The sequence below is a fragment of the Candida albicans genome, chromosome 1, assembly GCF_000182965.3.
Source record: "Candida albicans SC5314 chromosome 1, complete sequence".
Lineage (NCBI taxonomy): Eukaryota > Fungi > Ascomycota > Pichiomycetes > Serinales > Debaryomycetaceae > Candida > Candida albicans.
Genome location: NC_032089.1, coordinates 1,394,376 through 1,416,172, shown reverse-complemented (window position 1 = coordinate 1,416,172; position 21,797 = coordinate 1,394,376). Strand labels below are relative to the sequence as shown.

Here is a 21,797-nt window from a genome sequence, read left to right as displayed (position 1 = left end):
ACATATTTCCTTATGAGAAAACATTTGATGATCAGTGAAAGATATACTGGGCTTAGATAGATGTGCAACTAAGTTGGTAATTGAGAGTTCTAGATCTCTAAGCACAGTTATATTGTTTGTTTTCAAGAACAAATACTTTATTTGACAAAGTTCTAATAAACAAGGTAAGGGTTGAAATGAATTAATTCCAAATTACTTAAACAACCAGAAAGATCCTGGATCAAACAAAATAACTAAAAACAACAAAAGATTAATCAATTTACAATATTGCAATTGTGCCCCTAATTAGTTGAATGAATGTTTTTTTATTTTAGTTTTAGTTTTGGCTGAAAATTTCTATGAGGGATTTATTTCTTCTTCTTTTTGGGATTCTTTCTTTTACGCATTATTCTGTATACTTTTTCTTTTTCTTTGTTTCTTCGTTTCGTTTCTCTCTTATTATTCTTGTTTTTTTTAAGTGGCTGCCCCTAAAAAAGAGCAACGCCAATAACTTCTAGCTTCACTCCTACAGTAATACACATTCAATAGAATACTTCTCTCTTCATTGATTATCAGAGTATAAATATCATCAATAAATCTTATATTTTATACTGTAATATCTCTTTCTATTTTTTTTTGGTATTTAATAAAAACTTACTTCTCCAGCCAACTAAGCTTGAATCATATCTTTTTTACAGCCAAATTTCTCACTCCCTACACATACACTCCCTCACATAATATACACAGCTTCATGGTGGAATCATCTGCATCAATTAGGAAATCACAGGATTCAGCTAATGATAATAATTCAGAAATTGATCAGACTGAATTACGGTACTTTACTGAAGTTGATATCGATGAACAACCAAGTAGCAACACTTTTGATGAAGAAGAAGACGACGAAGAAGATATTTCTTCTTCTGCAAACTCAGCCATTGAAGAAGAAAAAGGTGTTTCCAACAAACAATCATGGAGGAAAGTTTTAATGCTTTGTTTTCTGTCATTGGGGTCAATTTATGGTGATCTTGGTACTTCCCCATTATATGTTCTCAATTCAATCAAATATTCTTCTTACCCACCCAATAAAGAAGACATTTATGGTGCTGTCTCTATCATTTTCTACATTTTTACCATTATTGTTATATTCAAATATGTGCTAATTGTTTTGTTTATCGGAGTTAATTGTAATCATGGTGGACAAGTTGCCATATTTGCCAAGATTGCTCGACACTTGGGTATTGGTCCTAGAGGGGTTAGCTTGCCAGGGGCACCTGAAGCTTCTGACATGCAATTATTAACCAGACAAGACACCACTACATCTTCAATCAAATCTACTCAAACACGAGTTGAAAAAATAAAAGAAAACCCCATATTGCTTTCTTTTCTTCAGTATTTTATATTAGGGGCTTGTTTCCTTGGTAGTGCCTTGGTCATGTCAGATGGATTATTGACTCCAACCACTTCTGTATTAAGTGCAATCGGTGGGATTCAAGTTGCTGTTCCCTCTTTTTCTAATGTTTTGGCAGTTTCAGAAGTTATCCTTATTGTTTTGTTTGTTGCCCAACAGTTTGGTGCCAGTAAACTTTCATTTACATTTGCCCCAATTATATTTATTTGGATGATTGGTTTGATTCTTTGTGGGACTTATAATATTGCCAAATACAATCCTGGTATTTTTGCAGCATTGTCACCTTATTATGCTATCAAGCTTTTGAAATCTGGTTCAATTGATGTTTTCTCGGGGGCAATGTTGTCCATCACGGGTACTGAGGCCCTCTTCAGCGATGTTTCGGTAGTTGGTAGACTCCCCATACAATTGACTATGGGATTTTTTGTTTATCCAGCATTAATGTTATGTTATCTTGGACAAGGTGCATACTTACTGAGTCACCCAGAAGCATATTCAAATCCATTTTTCCTTTCAATACCTGGTGGTCAAGGTATATATTGGACCATGTTTGTTTTGGCTACTCTTGCCACAATTATTGCTTCACAAGCATTGATATTGCTGGTTTTTTCTATTTCTTCACAATTGATAAACTTGGATTGTTTCCCTAAATTGAAAATTGTGCATCTTTCTTCTCATCAAAGTGGCGAGGTTTACATTCCAGTAATGAATTGGTTGTTAATGATTGGGGTGATTTGCACTACGGCTGGGTTCAAAAACAGTAATAATGTCACAGCAGCTTATGGGTTAGGAATTTCAATGGATTTTCTTGTTACTTCACTGTTGATAATAATTTGCTTATTTTATGTCTACAACGCAAACATTATTTGGCCATTATTATTCCTATTGATTTTCGTTCCCTTGGAAGTTTGTATGGTGGTTGCTAACTTGAGAAAAGTACCACATGGTGCTTGGTTCCCACTTTTGATGGCAGGTATATTCTTCTCATTCTTGTGTCTTTGGCGTTGGGCCAGATCCAAAAAAGTCGATCAAGAATACGAACAAAGAATCAAAATTGGTGATTTGTTCCCATTCTTTGCCGCAAAGTCCATAACTGTTGATCTTAATCATAATGAGGTTTCGCCAAATTATTCATTGCAAGAACAACAACAACAACAAGTCCTGCCATATTCTAAAGAAGATGTTGTCACCAAATTTGGTACCGTTCCATTATCTAGACATCCCGGACTAGGATTCATGTATGTCGATTCCATAATGACCAATTCGCCCAACACTTTGCCTCAACTATATGGAAAGTTGATTACTTCATTTGCATCTATACCTTCTGAATTTGTGTTTGTGGGGATTCGAGTATTATCTATTCCATATGTGAATTCTGATGAAAGAATATTATTGGCACCAATGAAAATTCCTGGTCATTATAAATGTATATTAAGATTTGGATTTATGGAAAATGTTCAAATTGATAAAGAATTAAGTTCTAAAATAATGGCAAGAATTCCTGGATTAAGTGTTTTAACTCCTGAACAATTACATAATCATCCAATTATTCATTTTTTCGAAAATGATTTAATTAGATGTCATCAATATCATTCTGGTAAAAGAAATTATTTCAAAAAATTTGGTCATTTGATAAGAAAAACTATTATTAATCATATATATAGTCCCTTATATTCTTTGACTCAAGATAAAGGAGGGTTTCTTTGGTATGATAATGAAAAAGAGGAAAGTGAAAAGAAATTATTTATTGGTGGTATTTCTAGAATATAAAAGTTGAAGAATTATAGAGTTTTTGCATATTTTTATAGTGATATTTTTGTTTTGTATTCGTTACGTCTATAGTTGATTTCTCCTACTCTGAGCTTACTTTGTATTATATTATAAAGAATGTACAATATTGTTAAAGATATACATATATATATATTCATTATTTTTTATACAGATGCTTTGGTTTTCTTTATTATTTTTTTTGAATTTTTGTCAATCTAGTTTTGGTATTTTTTTTCTTTTTGATTGTTTGGCTTATCTTTGTTAGGTGGTAAAGTAGTATAAAATCTTTAACTTACCCTTCTAGAGGTCAGATTTTACGCCCATTCTGGTTTAGTATTGTAATCGCTGTTTCTTCCTCGGTTGCTATTACCACCTCTCCAGTTACCACCTCTACCACGATAATTACCTCTGCCTCTCCAATTACCTCTTCCGCCTCTGCCTCTTCCTCTACCTCTACCTCTTTGCAATGAAGCTTCACCAAAAGTATCCATATTCAAATTTCTTTCTTCATGCCATCTCATATTTGTTCTTTCATCAGTTGATGAGGAGATATTATCAAAAAATGATGAGCTTTTGTTATATCCAGCGTGTTCTAGTTCACGTTCTTGTTCTAATTCCTTGGAAAATTTGGCATTCGCTTGTTCAAAATCAAATTCCTCGGTTGGAATCTCCACCTTTGATCCCTTTCTTGGTTGCTGTTGTTGCTGTTGCAGCTGATTGGAAGATGGGTTAGTGGCTGTTGGTTGTGGAGCTGATCCTGGTTGAGCATCAGCCGGTTGATCATCAGCGACAGTCTTGGTTGCCTGTTCTTCTTTTACAGTTTTAGTAGGCTGTTGACATGAAGTGGAAGCTTCTGGGGCAGAAGTTTGGACTGGTTGAGCTGGTACTGCTTGAGCTGGAGAAGCTTGAGTTGGAGCACTTGAACTAGTTTGCCCATAAGATTGAGAGGCAGTTGTTGTTGATGTTGTGGCAGGAGCTTGAGTTTGGGTTTGAGGAGTACCATTCTGAGAAGATGTAGATGTAGGACCAGAATAGTATTGACCAGTGGTTGCTCCCTGTTGTTGCTGTTGTTGTGGAGGGCGATAAATGTTTGGTTTAACTTCATCAATAGGAGTATCCAAAACAGACAAGTCTTTAACGTCTGAACCTCTAAACACAACATAGTCATATACATCAACACCAGGAGGAACTTCCAAATTAGGTTGACCCATTGCTGCCATACGACCTTCAGTACCGAATAATCTCACTGACTTCAAAGCAACGGTTGCATCATCTGCATTGATGTTCTCTAAAAGACCAACATAACGAAGCCCCTTATTAGAAATAAGAGAAATTGTCTTCCCGATGTATTGTGACATTGGTTTCTCCGTGAGTATGGGTATGTGTTGGTTGACGAAGTTGGACCCCAGCTGAAAATTTAAGAGCAACCCAAAAGTGTTTTCGTTTTGAATGATACAGGAGAATTTGAATTCGTGGCGGATATTGTGTGAGCGAGGAAAAAAAAATCGAAAAAAAAAATACTTACACCAAGGTTCCTAAATGTATTGGTGGGATCTACACGACCTGTTACAATCCATAGTACTAGAAGAATTGCAATCAGATAGGAATAAGCTGAAAGCAAGTCTTCTCTAAAAGAGCGTTGTTTTCAAGTGCCTCTGAGATTGTATCATTAACGGGATTGGTTTTTAATGAGAGACAAAAGTGTGGGTCAGTGTTTTACAAAGTTTTGATAATAGATTTGGCACGAATTTTGCCAAAAAAAGAACTTAAAGAATCCAAACCTAGAATTATTGCTGCTTATGTATTAGTTCAACTTTTAGCTAAATCTCTTAGCAATGTATAAATCTGATGATTCTTGAGACTGCTCCGTGTACTTTCAAGCATTGATTTGTCACACAGATATACTTATTATCGATCCTAGCCTGGAAATTACTGACTTGCTAAAAATTGATGAAGAGGCGAGAGAGGACAAGGACGAAAAAAAAAATCAATACATCAAAACAAAACTATCATTATTCCTGGTAATACCACAAATCAAACAGTAAATGAGTGACCCATTAGCAGATTATACCAATTTGTCTCATGACGAGATTGATCCTTCATCAGCAAATGCTGCTGAGTCTGAACAAGCAGAACCAGAACAACAAGTATCAGAGCACTACGAACCTCAACCAGAAGAACTCACATATGAAAATGACGAAAATGTGCTTAATTCCATAAAGGTCCAAAAAATCACCGATGCGGAAGCAATAGGGGAAGTTGTGCGTAAGAAAGTGATTAGGGATTCCAGACCACAGGGATACCAACAAGACGATTTTAATGACAACAGTAATGTGACATTAGGCTCTCGACCAGGACACCAACAAACCGATGAAATCGATATTTCTAGTATGGACCCACAACAAAGAAAGAGATTTGAATTGGAAGAAAGAATGAGTGCTGCCATAAAACCATCGAATAAAAGAAGAAGAAAGGCCGATGAAGATGACCTTGAAAGAATGCAAGATGATAAAATTGATTATTTAAAGGATCAAATGATTAAAGCTGCCAATTCTGATGTTGAAAAGAATTCTCAAGGTCAAATTGCTACTGAAAAATTGAAATTATTGAAAGAAGTGAGCGATATTTTGGCAAGAGCAGATTTAGCCATACCTATTTTAGATAATAATTTATTGGAAGCAGTAAGATTATGGTTGGAACCATTACCAGATGCTTCGATGCCAGCATACCAAATACAAAAAGAATTGATCCATGCATTGGAAACGTTGCCAATAAAGACCGATCACTTGGTTGCCTCGGGTATTGGAAAAGTATTAGTGTTTTACCAACGTTCTAAAAGAACTGAACCTCTGTTGAAGAAAATTGTCGATAGATTAATTGGTGATTGGACAAGACCCATTTTGAACAAATCTGACTCATACAAAGACAGAACTGTTCAATTTCATGAATATAATAGAAACAAGTTTACTAATAAATTGTCAAGAGGTGTTAAAAAAAGAGAAGCTAAAACCTTATATGAAGAAAATGCTGAAAGAAGGAAGAGGGCGGCTATTCCAAGTACAAGAACTACGGCTTATAAAATTGCTCCTCAAGTTGACAAGAGTTTGTTGATGAGACAACAATCTAGACATGCAAGCAATGATGAAAGATTTAAGAGAATTAATCTGAAATTGACGTCAATGTCTGTGAAAAGAAAGGCAGCCAAAAAGGGTGGTCCATCGATTGAAGGTAGAGATTTGGCAATGTAAAGCTCCCTTGTATAGTTGAACAATGTAATAAGATTGTATAATCGCAAACAAATGTAAACATATCTAAAATAGATAACTGGTCATAATTTATTGTAACCAAATAGACTAGAGTAATGGAATGTTTTTACAAATGCTTCAAAGTAAAAAATAGCAAAAGCAAAGACTCACTGTTCCTATAGTAAAAATGTGCAATTGTATTGAAATATATTTATACACTTCCTTCTTCTGAAATATGTCTTTCTCTTAAAAAGAACACAATCAATGATAATCCTTTATAACTTTATCGTATTATATTTTCATTATTATTATACAACTCCCCCAAAGAATAAAAACACATACATATATATATGGGATATATCTATGATCTTGGCTTTTCTTTCTTTTCTTTCCATAAAGCTAATAAAGAGACACCGGAAACTTTAACAACCTTGAATCTAACCCCTGGAATATCCCCCTTAGCTTTACCTCTTCTACCGAAACCAGCCAACAAGACTTCGTCATTTTCGTCAACAAAGTTCAAACAACCATCGTTTGGAACGAAAGCAGTGACTTTCTTACCGTTTTTGATTAATTGGACTCTGACACATTTTCTGATAGCAGAGTTTGGTTGTTTAGATTCAATACCAATTTTTTCCAAAACGATACCTTTGGCGTGAGATGAACCACCAAATGGAGAAGATTTGAAAGCGGTACCTAATAATCTAGCTTTATAAGCTTGATCAGCCCATCTGTTGTTTCTTCTGTGAACTCTTAATTTTCTAGCAGAGTTAAGCCCTCTTGGTTTACCTTTACCCATGATTGATGTTGTTGAATTGTAAAAGAAGAATTCTTGAAAAAAGTAGAAGAAAAAAAATTTTTGTAAGAAAAAAATTGAGTATATGAGAGTGTCCGCAAAGTTATTTGGTGGGAACACACAATCACTACCACAACATCCCTATATCAGTGTGACTTTAGAAAATGTATGCAGACGTCTTAGGCGAGCGCACCACCATACAAAATCCCCTTACTATGTGGAAATTTTTTTTTTCAGGCTATAATTAGTGAGTGCGTACTCATAGTCGTGCGGGATCAAACAACTTTTTTGTATCACGTGTAAATGATTAAAGTTAGGGCTATAGACCTAACAGTATTGATAAATCCTTATCATGTCAATATGACATTTTATTTATTTAGTGGCAGACTGCTGCATCGATTATTTTTAAACAATTACTCATTTCTCGCATATACACACAACCCAGCGTTGCAACAATCCAAACATTGATAACGATTACGCAATACTCTTTCGGTCCAATCTAAGACTTGTTTATATTGAAACCTATTCAGAACTATACTAATAATAATAATAACAACAACAAAAAAAACAACAAAAGGTCTACTTTTAGTCTTTTCTTTCATTATCGCATTCTACACCCCTTTGAATTTTTTTTTTTTTGATTTTCATTTATGATTATTTATCACCTAGGATGGGATCAATTATTTCTTGAGAACAGATCTATTCTTAATCAAGGACAACAAAAACAAAAATAATATGTCTAATTGATCCTTAAATGTAAATAACAAACCTTGAACAAACACCCCTTTCAATAATTGTGGAGCAATACCTTTGTATAATCCACGGAACTTTTCGGTACGCCACAAGTATGCTAAGGCATCGGTGAAATGATCAAATTTAATATCCTCTTCATCATCTTCTTCTGTGTTTTTATCTGTTGCCTTATTGTTCTTCTTAGGCGATGATTTCTTTTGGATCATTGCCTTTGAAACAATTAATGGCTGAGTGGCAATGGTGGCTAATGATTTAGCCAAAACACCCAAGGAAAATGACTCGAGTGGTTTTAAAAATTGTTTGTCACCGTAAAGTACTTGTTTCAAACGTTCGTAGGACCCATAGGTGATTGATGGGTTGATACATAAGACCATAGAGACCCTCAATCCTCTCCATAACCCGCTAATACCATCTTGATCCAAAATATCTTGAATCAATTGAAACAAGTTTTTATGACTCTTATCGGTTTGTTGTTGGGTGGTTATTACCCCAATTGGCATAGTGAAACATTGAGAAATTGCAGCAGCCAAGGCACCAAGGAATAACTCGGTAAAAGTTCCTGGTTTATGGTTAGGTATGTGTTTGTATAAGTTGGCATACACTCTTTTGACTATAGTGTACCAGTAAAAGTAGGAAAAGTTTTGTGCGGCAGTACCAACAACGGTAGAAAACAATCCATGATACCATCCCAAGATCCCCTTCTTTTTATAAATCTGAGTTAAAACATCAATGGTGTTTTTATATTTTAATCCGTTATCTTCATCCACTTTTTGTTTATAAACAGAATCTTCTAAATCCGATTCCGAAGGCGGGGTAGGGATCCCATTAGAACCACTTTTGGGTTTGTTTTTCTTGACTTGAGTTTGAATTAAAACTTTACTCAAATCTAATGGATAAACCAATGTATTGGCAATAGCTGATGCCAAAGCCCCAGAGGCTGCTTTTTCTATTGGTGAAAGTGACATTTAGTGGGTAAATAATATGATGTGGGGCAAAAAAAAAAAAAAAAAATTCGAAGAATAATTAAACTAATGCAATCAAGTGATTCAAAAAAAACAAAATTCAGCCTATGATAGGTTGTGATAATCTATAATATTTAATAAATATAATGAAATGAATTAAAAACAAAAGATAAAAAGATGAAATCTAAACTCTTGCTTTTTTCGATACAATAAAATTAAATGACAAATATGATAATATTTATAGTTCTTGATCTTTGAAGGAAATAAAAATCAAGTTAGAAAGAAAGAAAAGGTATACCGAAAGGTTAAAAAAAAAAATTTAAGAAAATCCAATTTGTGGGTGGGTGAGTCTGGAGTTAAATACCCGTCGGTACTAAATTTGGATCAGTTGCGTCAAAGTGAATTTGTTGATAATGCGGGAAAAGCTGATACAGAGCAAAAACAACCAAAATAAAGAGAAAGCAAAGAAAAAAGAAAAAAAAAGTTGGGGAAATTACTGAAAAACGTTTATTTTATAATTAAATTGGTTGTTTGAATAATATGTTTCCCATTTGATATTTGGCAAGATTTTAAAACATTAAATGTTGATCTACGAGCAACACTTGGGTGATTATAAAAGAAAAAGAAATATATCAGGAACAGGACATGAAAGATTGAATCACAGAATATAAACTTGTTGAGTTCAAAAGTTTAGGTGCATCAAAAATGAATATGAAAAAATTCGATTTATTGCAAAAGGGAACCAAACCAAAACCAAATAATCTATGAAATGTCATTGTGATATTGTTTTTGTGTTGCTTGAATTTTCTATTGTGTGTGAAGATTTTCTCTCAGGTTGTGGCATCGATTTACCCGAGGTTCAACTTTTTTTATTTTTTCCTATTATATTTTAAAGTCTTAACTCCACAAGCCTTACATTTTTTCTTTCTTTCTTTATCCGCTAAATATTGTTAAAGTTTCTTCTCCTCTTTAGTGTGCCCCTCACTCACACACACAGACGTAACCTATTGCTCATTTCATTTCATCTCATCTCTATCACTTTATCTCTGATATAGTTTATTTTGTTGCTATCATACTACTACACTATCATCACGTGACACAACACTAAACTCCAACCTATTGTGAAGCTTTCATCTCCACGTTACTATCTCCCTATCTATACCACTTGTTATCAACTTCTCCACTGAATCCTCGTCAATAAAAGTAATAAAATCTTTTATTTTACCTTGGTGACCGTCTTTGAGCTCAACTATAACTTGATCTTCAACTATATCAATACCTCTAATTGTCCCATCATCACCCATCACCCATACTCCACTTGCTTTGTTATTATCCGATTTTTGTAGTCTCCATGCTATTATGGGTTGCGAGTATCTGTCTTGGGGAGACATGGTATTCAAATTCTTTATGATTTGATTTCTTTTGATGGAAGGTTCATTGGCAAGATCTTGCAAGGGAACAATAATTAAACGCATATATGGTTCGTGGGACGTGCCCACGGCAATTAATGGTACATGTCCGGAGTTTTCAATCATTAAACACCTTGGTGAAAATCCTGCTGCGGTGAATTCAGCGTCATTGAGGGAAATCTTATGAACTAATGTCAACTCACGGGAATCTTTTCCACTCATTGTGATAACATCCAATAATGTGTTTTCTGTTTTACCTAATATAATCACCAATTGATCTTGATACACTGTCACGTCTAAGCATGACCCCTGTTGTTTTAATTTCAATTCAGATAATATTTCAAATCTCTGAACCTCATTTTGATCAGTATTGTTTTCATTTAGCAAAATCAATCGAAGATGGAAATCCCAGCCTAATGTAATCAAGTAGTTGCGATTTTGAAAAGTGATAGATTTGGCATCAACAATTAACCTTTTGTGTGCTTGGAATTGATCAATTTCTTCTAGTGTACCTCTTTCTCTTAAATATAAAATTCCATTCATTCCCACTAACACCATTTTATCGCTATTACCAATAGTCAATATCTTTTTAATAACCACTGGCATTTTCAAAGTGTGAATAATTTGTTTCTGTTTAATAACATAGACTTTACAATCATTGCTACTCAAATATATCAACTCATTTTTCTTATCATGGCAAGAACTGATCACTAACCCATCAATATCAATCAATTTACTAGGCTGATGAGGAAATGGTGTGATCCAATTTGAAAACTGTTGAGTGATAATCACTTTTAATTCCGGTGCTAACTCATCATTTACATTAATGACTCCTTCATTTGTCTTATTATCGTCCAAAAGAGTGTTGTATTGAATTCGATCATTGATTATATCTGATAATGATTCATCTAACAATTTAGTGGCAGGGATAGGATTTCCATGTTCATTTTCAAATTGTTTTAAAGTCTCTAAGTAGTTGTTCTCCTTAAGATAATCAGCAATTAACTTATGTATATGGGTTGTTTGTTTCGACATGAGTGGTATGCAATAACTTTGTCAGATCTATTTGGGTTGCAAGAATCATCTATTGTATCAAGATTTGATTCTTTTTTTTGTTCGGGTGAACAAATTGTTGACCACACACATAATATGGTTTCCTTTGAACTAATACAAATTTTCAATTCATTTATTTTATACAATTTATATGGAATAATAAAAACACAAACACATTAATATATAAATAAAAATAAAACATACAAAAGCTAAATCATTATATTCTAGCAATTTTCAAATTTTAAACCTTTTCGGCTAATTCCTCTAATAATTTATAGTTTCTTTGTTCAACGGAACCATTACCTGGCAATCTAGTAGATCCCATCAAATATTCATCAACTTCTCTAGCACATTGTCTACCTTCTTGAATACCCCAAACAACTAATGATTGACCTCTTCTACAATCACCAGCAGCAAAAACATTATCGTCTTTGTCAACTTTGTATACATTTGGATCAACAGTAGTAATAGTACCTCTCTTGGTCTTTTGAACTTCCAAATTGTCAGCCTCAGGTCCAAGGAATCCCATAGATAACAAAACAACTTCAGCTGGGAAGAATTCTTCACTACCTGGAACTTCAGCCATTTGCCAGGCTCCCGAATCAGAACGTTTCCATTCAACTCTAACGGTTTTGATTCCTTTAACGTTACCTTCTTCATCACCAACAAACTCTTTAGATAAAATGGAGTATTCTCTTGGGTCTTTACCATAATGAGTGGCAACTTCAGTATGACCATAGTCAACTCTGAAAATTCTTGGCCATTGTGGCCATGGATTATCCTTTGGTCTGGCATTTGGTGGATTTGGCAACAATTCAAAGTTAGTCACTGATTTGGCACCATGTCTAGTAGATGTACCCAAACAATCATTACCAGTATCACCACCACCAATAACAACAACATTCTTGCCAGCCAAGTTCTTTCTAATATCTTCCAATTGATCATCCAACAAGGCCTTGGTGTTAGAATGCAATAATTGCATAGCAAAATTAATGTTCTTCAATTCTCTACCTGGAATTCTCAAATCTCTTGGAATAGTAGATCCAACAGCGAAAACAACAGCATCAAATTGTGATTTCAATTCAGAAACAGTAATATCTTCACCAACAGTGGTGTTACAAATGAATTCAATACCTTCAGCTGCCAATAAATCGGTTCTTCTCTTGACGATACCTTTGTCTAACTTCATGTTTGGAATACCATACATCAATAAACCACCTGGTCTGTCACTTCTTTCATAGACAGTAACCAAATGACCAGCCTTGTTCAATTGATCAGCAGCAGCTAAACCTGCAGGACCAGAACCAATAACAGCAACTGTCTTGCCAGTTCTATGAGCTGGTGGTGTTGGCTTGATCCAACCTTGTTCAAAACCATGGTCAATAATGGCACATTCAACAGATTTAATGTTGACTGGATCTTCATTGATACCCAAGACACAAGCACCATTACATGGAGCTGGACAAATTCTACCAGTAAACTCTGGGAAATTGTTGGTCATCATTAATCTTTGTAAGGCATCATACCATCTATCATTGAAAACCAATTCATTCCATTTAGGAATAACATTGGAAATAGGACAACCAGTATCTGAAGTACAGAATGGAACACCACAATCCATACATCTAGCGGTTTCATATTTCAATTCCTCTTTAGTTAATCTGGATGTCATTTCATTCCAATCTTTGGTTCTTGCCTTGGCGTCTCTGTATTTTTCATTTCTACGTTTGTATTTCATGAACCCCCTGAGTTTATCCAATTTAACTGGAGCTTTCTTTTCAAACTCAGTATTGAAAATGGTGTCTTCAACATCAGCAACTTTTGGTTCATTCTTGCCCTTGTTTGGATGATGAACGTGCCCCTTCTTGATCTTGTAAGCTTCTCCGTTGGTGACATCTGATTCTGGGTCTTCTTTGATGGATTTCAAGAAACTACTCAATTCTTTCTTTTTAGCTTCTTCAGCTAATTTCTTTTCCTTTTCCAATACCTTTTTGTAGTCGTTTGGTAAAACTTTAACAAATCTAGGCAAGTATCTGTTGAAATCATTTAAAATGTTATCAGCTACTTCGGACCCAGTGTAATGACGATGATCTTCAATCAAGTTTCTCAAGAATGCAATTTCTTCTGTTTCAGTAACTTGAGATAATTCAACTTGAGCTCTATTGACTTTTTCAGAGAAATCTTGTGCCATATCCAAAACATAAGCAATACCACCACACATACCAGAAGCGAAATTTCTACCAGTGGCACCTAAAACAACAACTCTACCACCAGACATATATTCACAACCATGATCACCAGTACCTTCAGTAACAATAATAGCACCAGAGTTTCTAACAGCGAATCTTTCTGCGGCAATACCTCTGATAAAAGCAGAACCAGAAGTGGCTCCAAAGAATGCGGTGTTACCAGCAATGATTTGATCTTCAGCTTTAAACTGGGATTCTCTTGGTGGGTAAACAATTATTCTACCACCAGACAACCCTTTCCCGATATAATCATTGGCATCACCCTCTAATTCTAAAGTGACACCAGATGCCAAGAAGGCACCAAATGATTGACCAGCAGAACCAGTAACATTAACATGGATAGTGTCATGTGGCAAACCTTGTTCACCAAAAGTCTTGGAAACACGGTACGACAATGTAGTACCCAAAGAACGGTCAGTGTTGACAACTTCACAATCGATAGTAACTGGTAAACCTTTAGCCAAAGTCAATTCTGATTCATCAATCAATTTATTATCAACTCTAATATGCAATTTGTGATCCTGTTTTCTAACACAATGAGTGGCAACACCAGGTCTGATAGTGTGAGCAGGAGTTAAAATTGGTGACAAATCGATATTGGCATTCTTGGTATTTCTCAAATCGTCTCTAACTTTTAATTTTTCGGTTCTACCAACCATCTCATTAATAGTTCTGAACCCTAATTTAGCCATGAATTTTCTTAAATCATTAGCCAAATAGTAAAAGAAATTGATGACATGTTCTGGTGTACCTTCGAATTTCTTTCTTAATTCTGGATCCTGGGTGGCAATACCCACTGGACAAGTACCCAAATGACATTTTCTCATGTAAATACATCCCATGGCAATTAATGGAGAAGTGGCAAACCCCCATTCTTCAGCACCCAACAAACAAGCAATGGCAATGTCTCTACCAGTTCTAATTTGTCCATCGGTTTGCAAAATGACTCTCCCTCTCAAATCATTCAAAACCAAAGTTTGATGAGATTCGGCTAAACCTAATTCCCATGGCAAACCAGCATATTTGATGGAAGTCAATTTGGCAGCACCAGTACCACCATCGCCACCAGAAACTAAAATGTTTTCCGATCCAGCTTTGGCAACACCGGCAGCAACAATACCAACACCAACTTCAGAAACTAATTTGACTGAAGTTCTAGCTCTTGGATTGGCACATTTCAAATCATACAATAATTGTTTCAAATCTTCAATCGAATAAATATCATGATGAGGTGGTGGAGAAATCAATCCCACACCTGGAGTAGAATGTCTGGTCTTACCAATTTCAGCAGATACTTTGTGTCCTGGCAACTCACCCCCTTCACCAGGTTTAGCACCTTGTGCCATCTTGATTTGTAATTCATCGGCATCGGCCAAGTAATAAGAAGTGACCCCAAATCTACCTGAAGCAACTTGTTTAATAGCGGATCTCATGGTATCACCATTTTCAAGAACTTGGGATCTGGCGGCATCTTCACCACCTTCACCAGTGTTGGATTTACCACCCAATCTGTTCATGGCAACAGCTAAAGTAGAATGTGATTCCATGGAAATAGAACCATAAGACATGGCACCAGTGAAGAAACGACGGACAATTTCTGTCCATGGCTCAACTTGATCAATTGGAACTTCAGTGGAAGATTCAAATTCAAAATCTAACAACCCACGCAAAGTACAGTTACGAACAGCTTCATTTTCCTTTTTGGCATAAGCCTCATAAGCTCTTTCATTCTTGTTACGAACAGCATCCTGTAATGAGGCAATGGCAGCTGGATCGTTAATGTGTGCGTCACCACCATCTCTCCAGTGATATTCACCAGTTTCAGGTAATCCAATTGGTTTGATAGTGTCTCTAGTAGGATACCCTCTTTCGTGTAATGTAAAGGCATCTTGAGCAATGTATTCAAACGTGACACCTTTGATTCTAGATGCAGTACCAGCAAAACATCTATCAATGACTGAGTTATCAATACCAAGAGCTTCAAAAATTTGAGCCCCCTTGTATGAAGCCAAAGTGGAAATACCCATTTTCGACATAACTTTCAAAATACCAGCATCGATGGACCCTTTATAATTTTGAATGATTTTCTCTTCAGTTAAGCTTTCATTTTTCAATAAACCTTGATGTTTCATTCTAACCAAAGTTTCCATTGCCAAATATGGGTTAATAGCATCAGCACCATACCCAACCAAACAACATGCGTGGTGGACTTCTTTGGCTTCTTGTGTTTCAATAATAAGTGCAACTTTGGAACGTTGCTTTTGTCTGACCAAATGATGATGAACAGCACCAACAGCAATTAAAGCAGAAATTGGTAATCTTTCAGCAGAAGTAGCAACATCACTCAAAATAATGATTTGATTATCATCAGCAATAGCTTGAGATGCAGCTTGGCAAATTCTATCGATGGTGTTAATGTATCCTTGGATACCTTCAGATTTTTCAAAAGTAATATCAATATTGGCGACTGACCAAGATGGATAAACTGTTTGAATGTTTTTAATGGCTAATAATTCTGAACTGGTCAAAATAGGTGATTTCAATAACAACCTATTTAATTGGTCTGGTTTCATTTCTAACAAGTTACCTTGAGGACCAACATAACATTCCAAAGACATGACAATTTTTTCTCTAATTGGATCAATTGGTGGATTTGTGACTTGAGCAAATAATTGACGGAAATATTCGTATAACAATTTAGGTTGTTCAGAAATACAGGCCAATGCATTATCGTTACCCATAGAACCCAATGCTTCGTTACCTTCAGCCATTGGGGCCAAAACAAACAAGATTTGTTCATGAGAATACCCAGCAGCGATCAATCTTGGATCAGATTGTACATTGACATTTACATCAATTGGTTTAGCGTTAATATCGATTTTTCTCGAAGCCAATTTTTCATTTAAATCTTGCAAACTAATCATATTAGCCAAGACCCAAGATTTGAAGTCATATCTTGAAGCAACTTTACTTTTCAATTCACGGTCATCAACAATACGACCTTCTTTAGTATCGACTAACAACATTCTACCTGGTTGTAATCTACCTTTTTGTATGACTTTTTCTGGTTGAATTTCAATAACACCAACTTCTGAAGCACAAATCATACGATCATCATCAATGACATAGTAACGGCATGGTCTCAACCCATTACGATCTAAATTAGCACCACAGTATCTATCATCGGCAAAAGTGAACAAAGCTGGACCATCCCATGGTTCCATCAAACAAGCAGCCCATTCGTAAAATGCCTTTTTCTTTGGATCGATATTTTCGTCATTTTGCCATGCTTCTGGAATCATCATCATAACAGCTTCTGGTAAAGAAACAACGCCATTGATGACCAATAATTCCAAAACATTATCGAATGCAGCAGAATCAGATCCACCTTCTTCAATGATGGGGAATAATTTATCCATTTCATCACCAAACAATTTAGATTTCATAACCCCTTCTTTGGCTCTCATCCAATTCTTGTTACCTCTCAAAGTGTTAATTTCACCATTGTGTGCTGCCAATCTTAATGGTTGGGCTCTATCCCAAGATGGGAAAGTGTTGGTGGAGAAACGGGAATGGACTAAAGCAAAATGGGATTCATATTCAGCATTTACTAAATCATGATAGTATGAATAAACTTGTTTAGGCGCCAATTGACCTTTGTAGACAATAGTTTTATTGGAAAGTGAACAAATGTAGAACCAATTGTGTAATCCAATAGTGTGAGAAGCTTGTTTTCTTAAAATAAACAACCTTTTTTCAAAATCTTTTCTGTATTTGGAATCAAATTCGTCATCTGAAACTTTTTGACCCCATATTTCTTTATAAACAACGGCTGGCTGCAATATGTATGGTTCTCTTGATAATGCGGCAGCACCCAAAATTGAAGAGTCATGAGGCACTTCTCTCCAACCCAAAACTTTTAAACCTAAAGAATCAGCAATGCTTTCAAATGTTTTCTTTGATTTTTCAAATACAGCGTCATCTTTTTTGAAAAAAACATTACCAACACCGTATTGTCCCTTAGCTGGTAATTCAACATTACAGTAGTATTGGAATTCTCTTTTCAAGAATTTATGAGGAATGGAACTCAACAAACCAGCACCATCACCATCTTGTGGATTCAATTCCCCACCTCTATGGGTCATGTTACATAATAAACTTTTGGCATCTGACACTATTTTATGAGATGGAACACCTTTTAAATGACAAGTGAAACCAACCCCACAAGCATCTTTTTCTAATTCCGGGTTATATAAACCTTTAGCCACTGGCAAAGAAGAAGCCCATGATTTGTTTTCTGGAACTTCGTCATAATCGTAAACATTAGTAGTACTAAACTCCTCTTGGGGTAAATAAGATGCACTAGGACTCATTGTATTTCTTTTTCTTTAAAAAAAAAACTAAAGTAGATTAACGTATGGTATGGGGTGGTGTTTTATACAGTTGTAGAAATAAATATAATATAATATACTTTAAATAGAAAAAAATAGTCACAAGAATGGTACTTTGAACTATGGAATGAATTATAGACCGACTAGTTTTCTTGTATCTCTGTATGAAAATTCTAAAAAAATAAAAAATTCCTCTATAAGATAAACTAAGACACTTGAATAATATAAAATTGTAATTGGAATGAATTGAAATTGTCCCTCCAGTTGATAATTATAAGTTAGCCTATTCTTTTAATGTGATAACTTGGAGGTCAAGAAAGTAAATTGAATTTGAAAGAAGAAGAAGAAGTAAGAAGCAAGAAAAAGGAAAAAGAAAAAGGGAAAAGAAGAAATAAATAAATAAATTGGAAATTTTTTTTTGAATTTGAATGAAATAAGAAAGAAGTAAAAAGGAGGAGGAGGAGGAGTCACAGTGAAGAAATTTTGGAATATATTTGAAATCAAAATTTATTAAATATCACAAAAATGGGAATAAAAAGGGAGACAAATCAAAATAAGTTAATAATTAAAAAGGAGAAGAAAAATTTTCAATTGTTACTATGACTACTGCTACTGCTACTACTAGTATTACGGAGGTAAGGTATATAACGATTTATGGGGGTAGGGATACAAGTTTAGTGGTGTTAGATTACTATTAGTTATTACTATTACGGAGAATTCCATTTGCTGAAATTTTTTTGTTTTTCTTTCTGGAATCAATTTCGTGTTCAATCTAAAATGACACAATATGAATTGAGTCTCGCGTGGGCCATCACACAACAATATTTATATATTCCCCACTTTTGTGGACTATAATTAAATACTATTGGTAGCACCTCCTCAGCCTTTTCAACTTACGCAATCTTAAAAAACTATATATTTTTTTTCTCCTGATGCTGCTGCCTCTAACAAAAAACTTTATCAGAAGCCAATCAGATCTCATCAATTTATAAGGACTCACACATAACTATCTAGGAGGAGCATTACTATAATCAACGTTTCTCACCCACCAACCAACCCCAATTTATAGCAATCCATAGATTTTCCTTACTTTCCCTTACACTATGAGTTGGGACTATATATACACTATCTTGTAAACCATTTCAATACTTTTTGTTTTGTAAACCAGAAAAGAAACTATATACTTCAATAAAGCTTTGATTGTTTCTATTGTTCTGGCTGTTACTTGACTCATTTTTCTTATCGCTGCACCTGCAACCAATAGAAATAAGAAAACATTATTGTCTGATTTCATAAATTACGTAATGTGGTGATCAATTTTATTTTATTTTTTTACTTTCTCCTATAACGGCGATCTGGATAGAAGGAATAATAAGATAGATAGACTCAGAGAGAGAGGGGCATATTATATTTTTCGGCCCTTTGTAAATTAATTAGCCATTCCTACACTACTACTACTACTAAGATTTAGTTTACTATTTTGGTATAATTTTCCCGTTATACGTTTAAGATAAACTTCCGTAGATAAGAACAAATCATTAAATTGAATGACGCTGAGAAAACCACGTTGGAGATGTTCATTAAATATTGAAAAGGAGACAAACAACTTGTGGCCTGAAAACCAAGTATAGTTTGCCCTGCCATTGAAAGTAAACTACAATCATTAAATAATATTATTGTACTAATAAAATGAGTGTATTGGTTTGACCATCATGTGACTTTTGTAAAATTGATTCCGGTATTAACAAGAAATTCAATTTGTCCCATATGATTTTGATTAAATCCTTGAGCACTTTTTTTTCTTGTAAAAAATTGGTAAATATTTTGGCCCCAAAAATAAACGAAAATGAAATCAACTATTGCTTAATAAACTTTTAAATTAGGGAACACTTTTCCGGAAAGTTCCGACGCACGTGAGTTAAGCGTGACTTTTTATATACAGTACAAATAATTTATTTACCCGGATGACATTTATGGTCTCGATTTTTTTTTTCCAACCTGTTTAATGCGTTTCGGTGATGAGCATCAAACATTAAAATACAAACAATCACCAAACTCCAAAAACCAAACATCTAGCATGGCTGAATTGAAACAAGTTACATTTTCACCAGAAGTATTGGCAAGAATTGCACCTGATGTATCATTACAAAGACATTTAGCATTAGGAGTCAGACCTAATTTACGTAATTTCACTGAATTCAAACCAGTCGAAGTATCTAACAGTACTCAATTCCAAGACAATAATGACAATGTATTTTCATCATCAGTCGTTAAAAGCGGTTCAACTACTATTATAAACACCATTACATTGGGAGTTGTTGAAAATTTCAATAGCAATGAATCTGAATATGCCACTGTTTACCCCTGTGTGGAGATATTACGTGGAAGATTGGGAGCACCCACAGATGAAGAAATGATATTATCACAAGATTTATTTGAAACTTTATATCATAACAAAATAATTCCCTCTACAAGTTTAAAAATTAATAACTTAGGGATTTCTATCAAAGATGACCAGACGACGACGACTTCTCAAACCAACTCCACCATATATTACCCAGATTTAAATCCTGGACAATGGGAATACATCAATCTTACAAGTCATCATCACAAATCATACTCATTTGTATTGTTGTCAAATATAAAAGTATATTCTAAGAGTACATCGACGAGTTCATTGTTTGACTTGTGTTATTTATCGATGCTTGAAGCATTGAAATCGTTGAAATTACCTAGATGTTATGTATCAGAAAGTTTCACTACTAAAGTTGCCATGAAATCACGAAGATCGAATACTAGAGGGTTGGTTGATACCAATAAAGCAAGTATAAACATTGATTTGAATAAATCTTTATACGAAAAAATCGATTTAAATATAAAAAGTGGGACAATTGCTAGTAATTTTGGGGTTATATCACATGAAGGTAATACAATATTATTGGCTGATTTAGAAGGTGAGGCTGAGGAAAGTTCAGTGTTGTCTCGTTTATCAATTATAACAAATAATGATAGTATTAACAAAATAAGTTTGGTTAACGGTGATCCAGAAAGTGAAATTACATTAGAAATGTTGAAAAATGCAATTGAAATAAGTAAACAAAGGAGTAGAGAACAAGGTCAACAGATATAGATCAAATAAGTTAATATGTATGTGTGTATTTACATGATTGCATTCATTTATTGGTTCATTGACAGGTCCTTCTCGCTTAGCATAGTTAATTCCTTTGGTGGCAAATGTCACTATTTTAAAATTTGCAATAGCCACACGTCTATTAGCAATAGTGTATTCAATTCTATAAAAGATTGTTGTCCGAAAAGAAAAAAAAGCAACGACAACAACAATAAGAAGAATCTTTTCCAGATATTGTAAAATCCTTATATTAAATGTTAATAGAAGCCTAAAAATTGCTTGAATTGATAGATTTGCTGATTCTTTTGCTAGAAACACGCGTTATATTACTTATCCTTTCTGTAATTTCTTGATCTCTGTTTGAATTAACAACGCCTTTGTTTTCTCTTTCTGCCTCCCTCTGCCACCCCCAGTTTATTTGTTTGCTTGTCGACGTGCTGCCAAAAAAAAAAATTGAGTTCTCTCTCTCTTTTTTACAACAGAGAAGAGACAAAGAAAAAAAAAACATCAAAATTAAGATTCAAGCTTTTTTTTTTTAGTTTTTTTAACAACAAAATTGAAATTACAATCCTTGAATTTACAACTTCATATTCAGCTCTAAATACTAATAATTATAACAATAATTAATTGAATTATTCTATAAACCACTGAT

General features: G+C 34.5%; 8 protein-coding genes across 8 annotated transcripts; 3 read left to right on the top strand and 5 right to left on the bottom strand. All coding sequences in view use genetic code 12, as the record gives it.

The window, feature by feature from the left end:
• Positions 1–730: 730 nt before the first annotated feature.
• On the top strand, positions 731–3,157 carry HAK1 (Hak1p; the record flags this gene model as incomplete). Its single annotated transcript, XM_713745.2, has 1 exon — positions 731–3,157. The coding sequence occupies one exon, from the start codon at positions 731–733 to the stop codon at positions 3,155–3,157; it is 2,427 nt and encodes an 808-aa protein (XP_718838.2).
• A 314-nt stretch (positions 3,158–3,471) lies between these two features.
• On the bottom strand, positions 3,472–4,515 carry CAALFM_C106600WA (uncharacterized protein; the record flags this gene model as incomplete). Its single annotated transcript, XM_713746.2, has 1 exon — positions 3,472–4,515. One exon carries the CDS (start codon positions 4,513–4,515, stop codon positions 3,472–3,474), a length of 1,044 nt encoding a protein of 347 aa, XP_718839.1.
• Positions 4,516–5,202: 687 nt separating this feature from the next.
• On the top strand, positions 5,203–6,405 carry CAALFM_C106590CA (uncharacterized protein; the record flags this gene model as incomplete). The annotated part of the gene is made up of 1 exon (XM_713747.2): positions 5,203–6,405. One exon carries the CDS (start codon positions 5,203–5,205, stop codon positions 6,403–6,405), a length of 1,203 nt encoding a protein of 400 aa, XP_718840.2.
• Positions 6,406–6,763: 358 nt separating this feature from the next.
• RPS23A (40S ribosomal protein uS12) lies at positions 6,764–7,201 on the bottom strand (the record flags this gene model as incomplete). The annotated part of the gene is made up of 1 exon (XM_713748.2): positions 6,764–7,201. The coding sequence occupies one exon, from the start codon at positions 7,199–7,201 to the stop codon at positions 6,764–6,766; it is 438 nt and encodes a 145-aa protein (XP_718841.2).
• Positions 7,202–7,878: 677 nt separating this feature from the next.
• ANT1 (Ant1p) lies at positions 7,879–8,916 on the bottom strand (the record flags this gene model as incomplete). The annotated part of the gene is made up of 1 exon (XM_713749.1): positions 7,879–8,916. One exon carries the CDS (start codon positions 8,914–8,916, stop codon positions 7,879–7,881), a length of 1,038 nt encoding a protein of 345 aa, XP_718842.1.
• Positions 8,917–10,043: 1,127 nt separating this feature from the next.
• Positions 10,044–11,357, bottom strand: CAALFM_C106560WA (uncharacterized protein; the record flags this gene model as incomplete). Its single annotated transcript, XM_713750.2, has 1 exon — positions 10,044–11,357. The coding sequence occupies one exon, from the start codon at positions 11,355–11,357 to the stop codon at positions 10,044–10,046; it is 1,314 nt and encodes a 437-aa protein (XP_718843.2).
• Positions 11,358–11,616: 259 nt separating this feature from the next.
• Positions 11,617–17,997, bottom strand: GLT1 (glutamate synthase (NADH); the record flags this gene model as incomplete). The annotated part of the gene is made up of 1 exon (XM_713752.2): positions 11,617–17,997. The coding sequence occupies one exon, from the start codon at positions 17,995–17,997 to the stop codon at positions 11,617–11,619; it is 6,381 nt and encodes a 2,126-aa protein (XP_718845.2).
• A 2,023-nt stretch (positions 17,998–20,020) lies between these two features.
• Positions 20,021–21,145, top strand: CAALFM_C106540CA (exosome non-catalytic core subunit; the record flags this gene model as incomplete). The annotated part of the gene is made up of 1 exon (XM_713753.2): positions 20,021–21,145. The coding sequence occupies one exon, from the start codon at positions 20,021–20,023 to the stop codon at positions 21,143–21,145; it is 1,125 nt and encodes a 374-aa protein (XP_718846.2).
• Between the last annotated feature and the right edge of the window lie 652 nt (positions 21,146–21,797).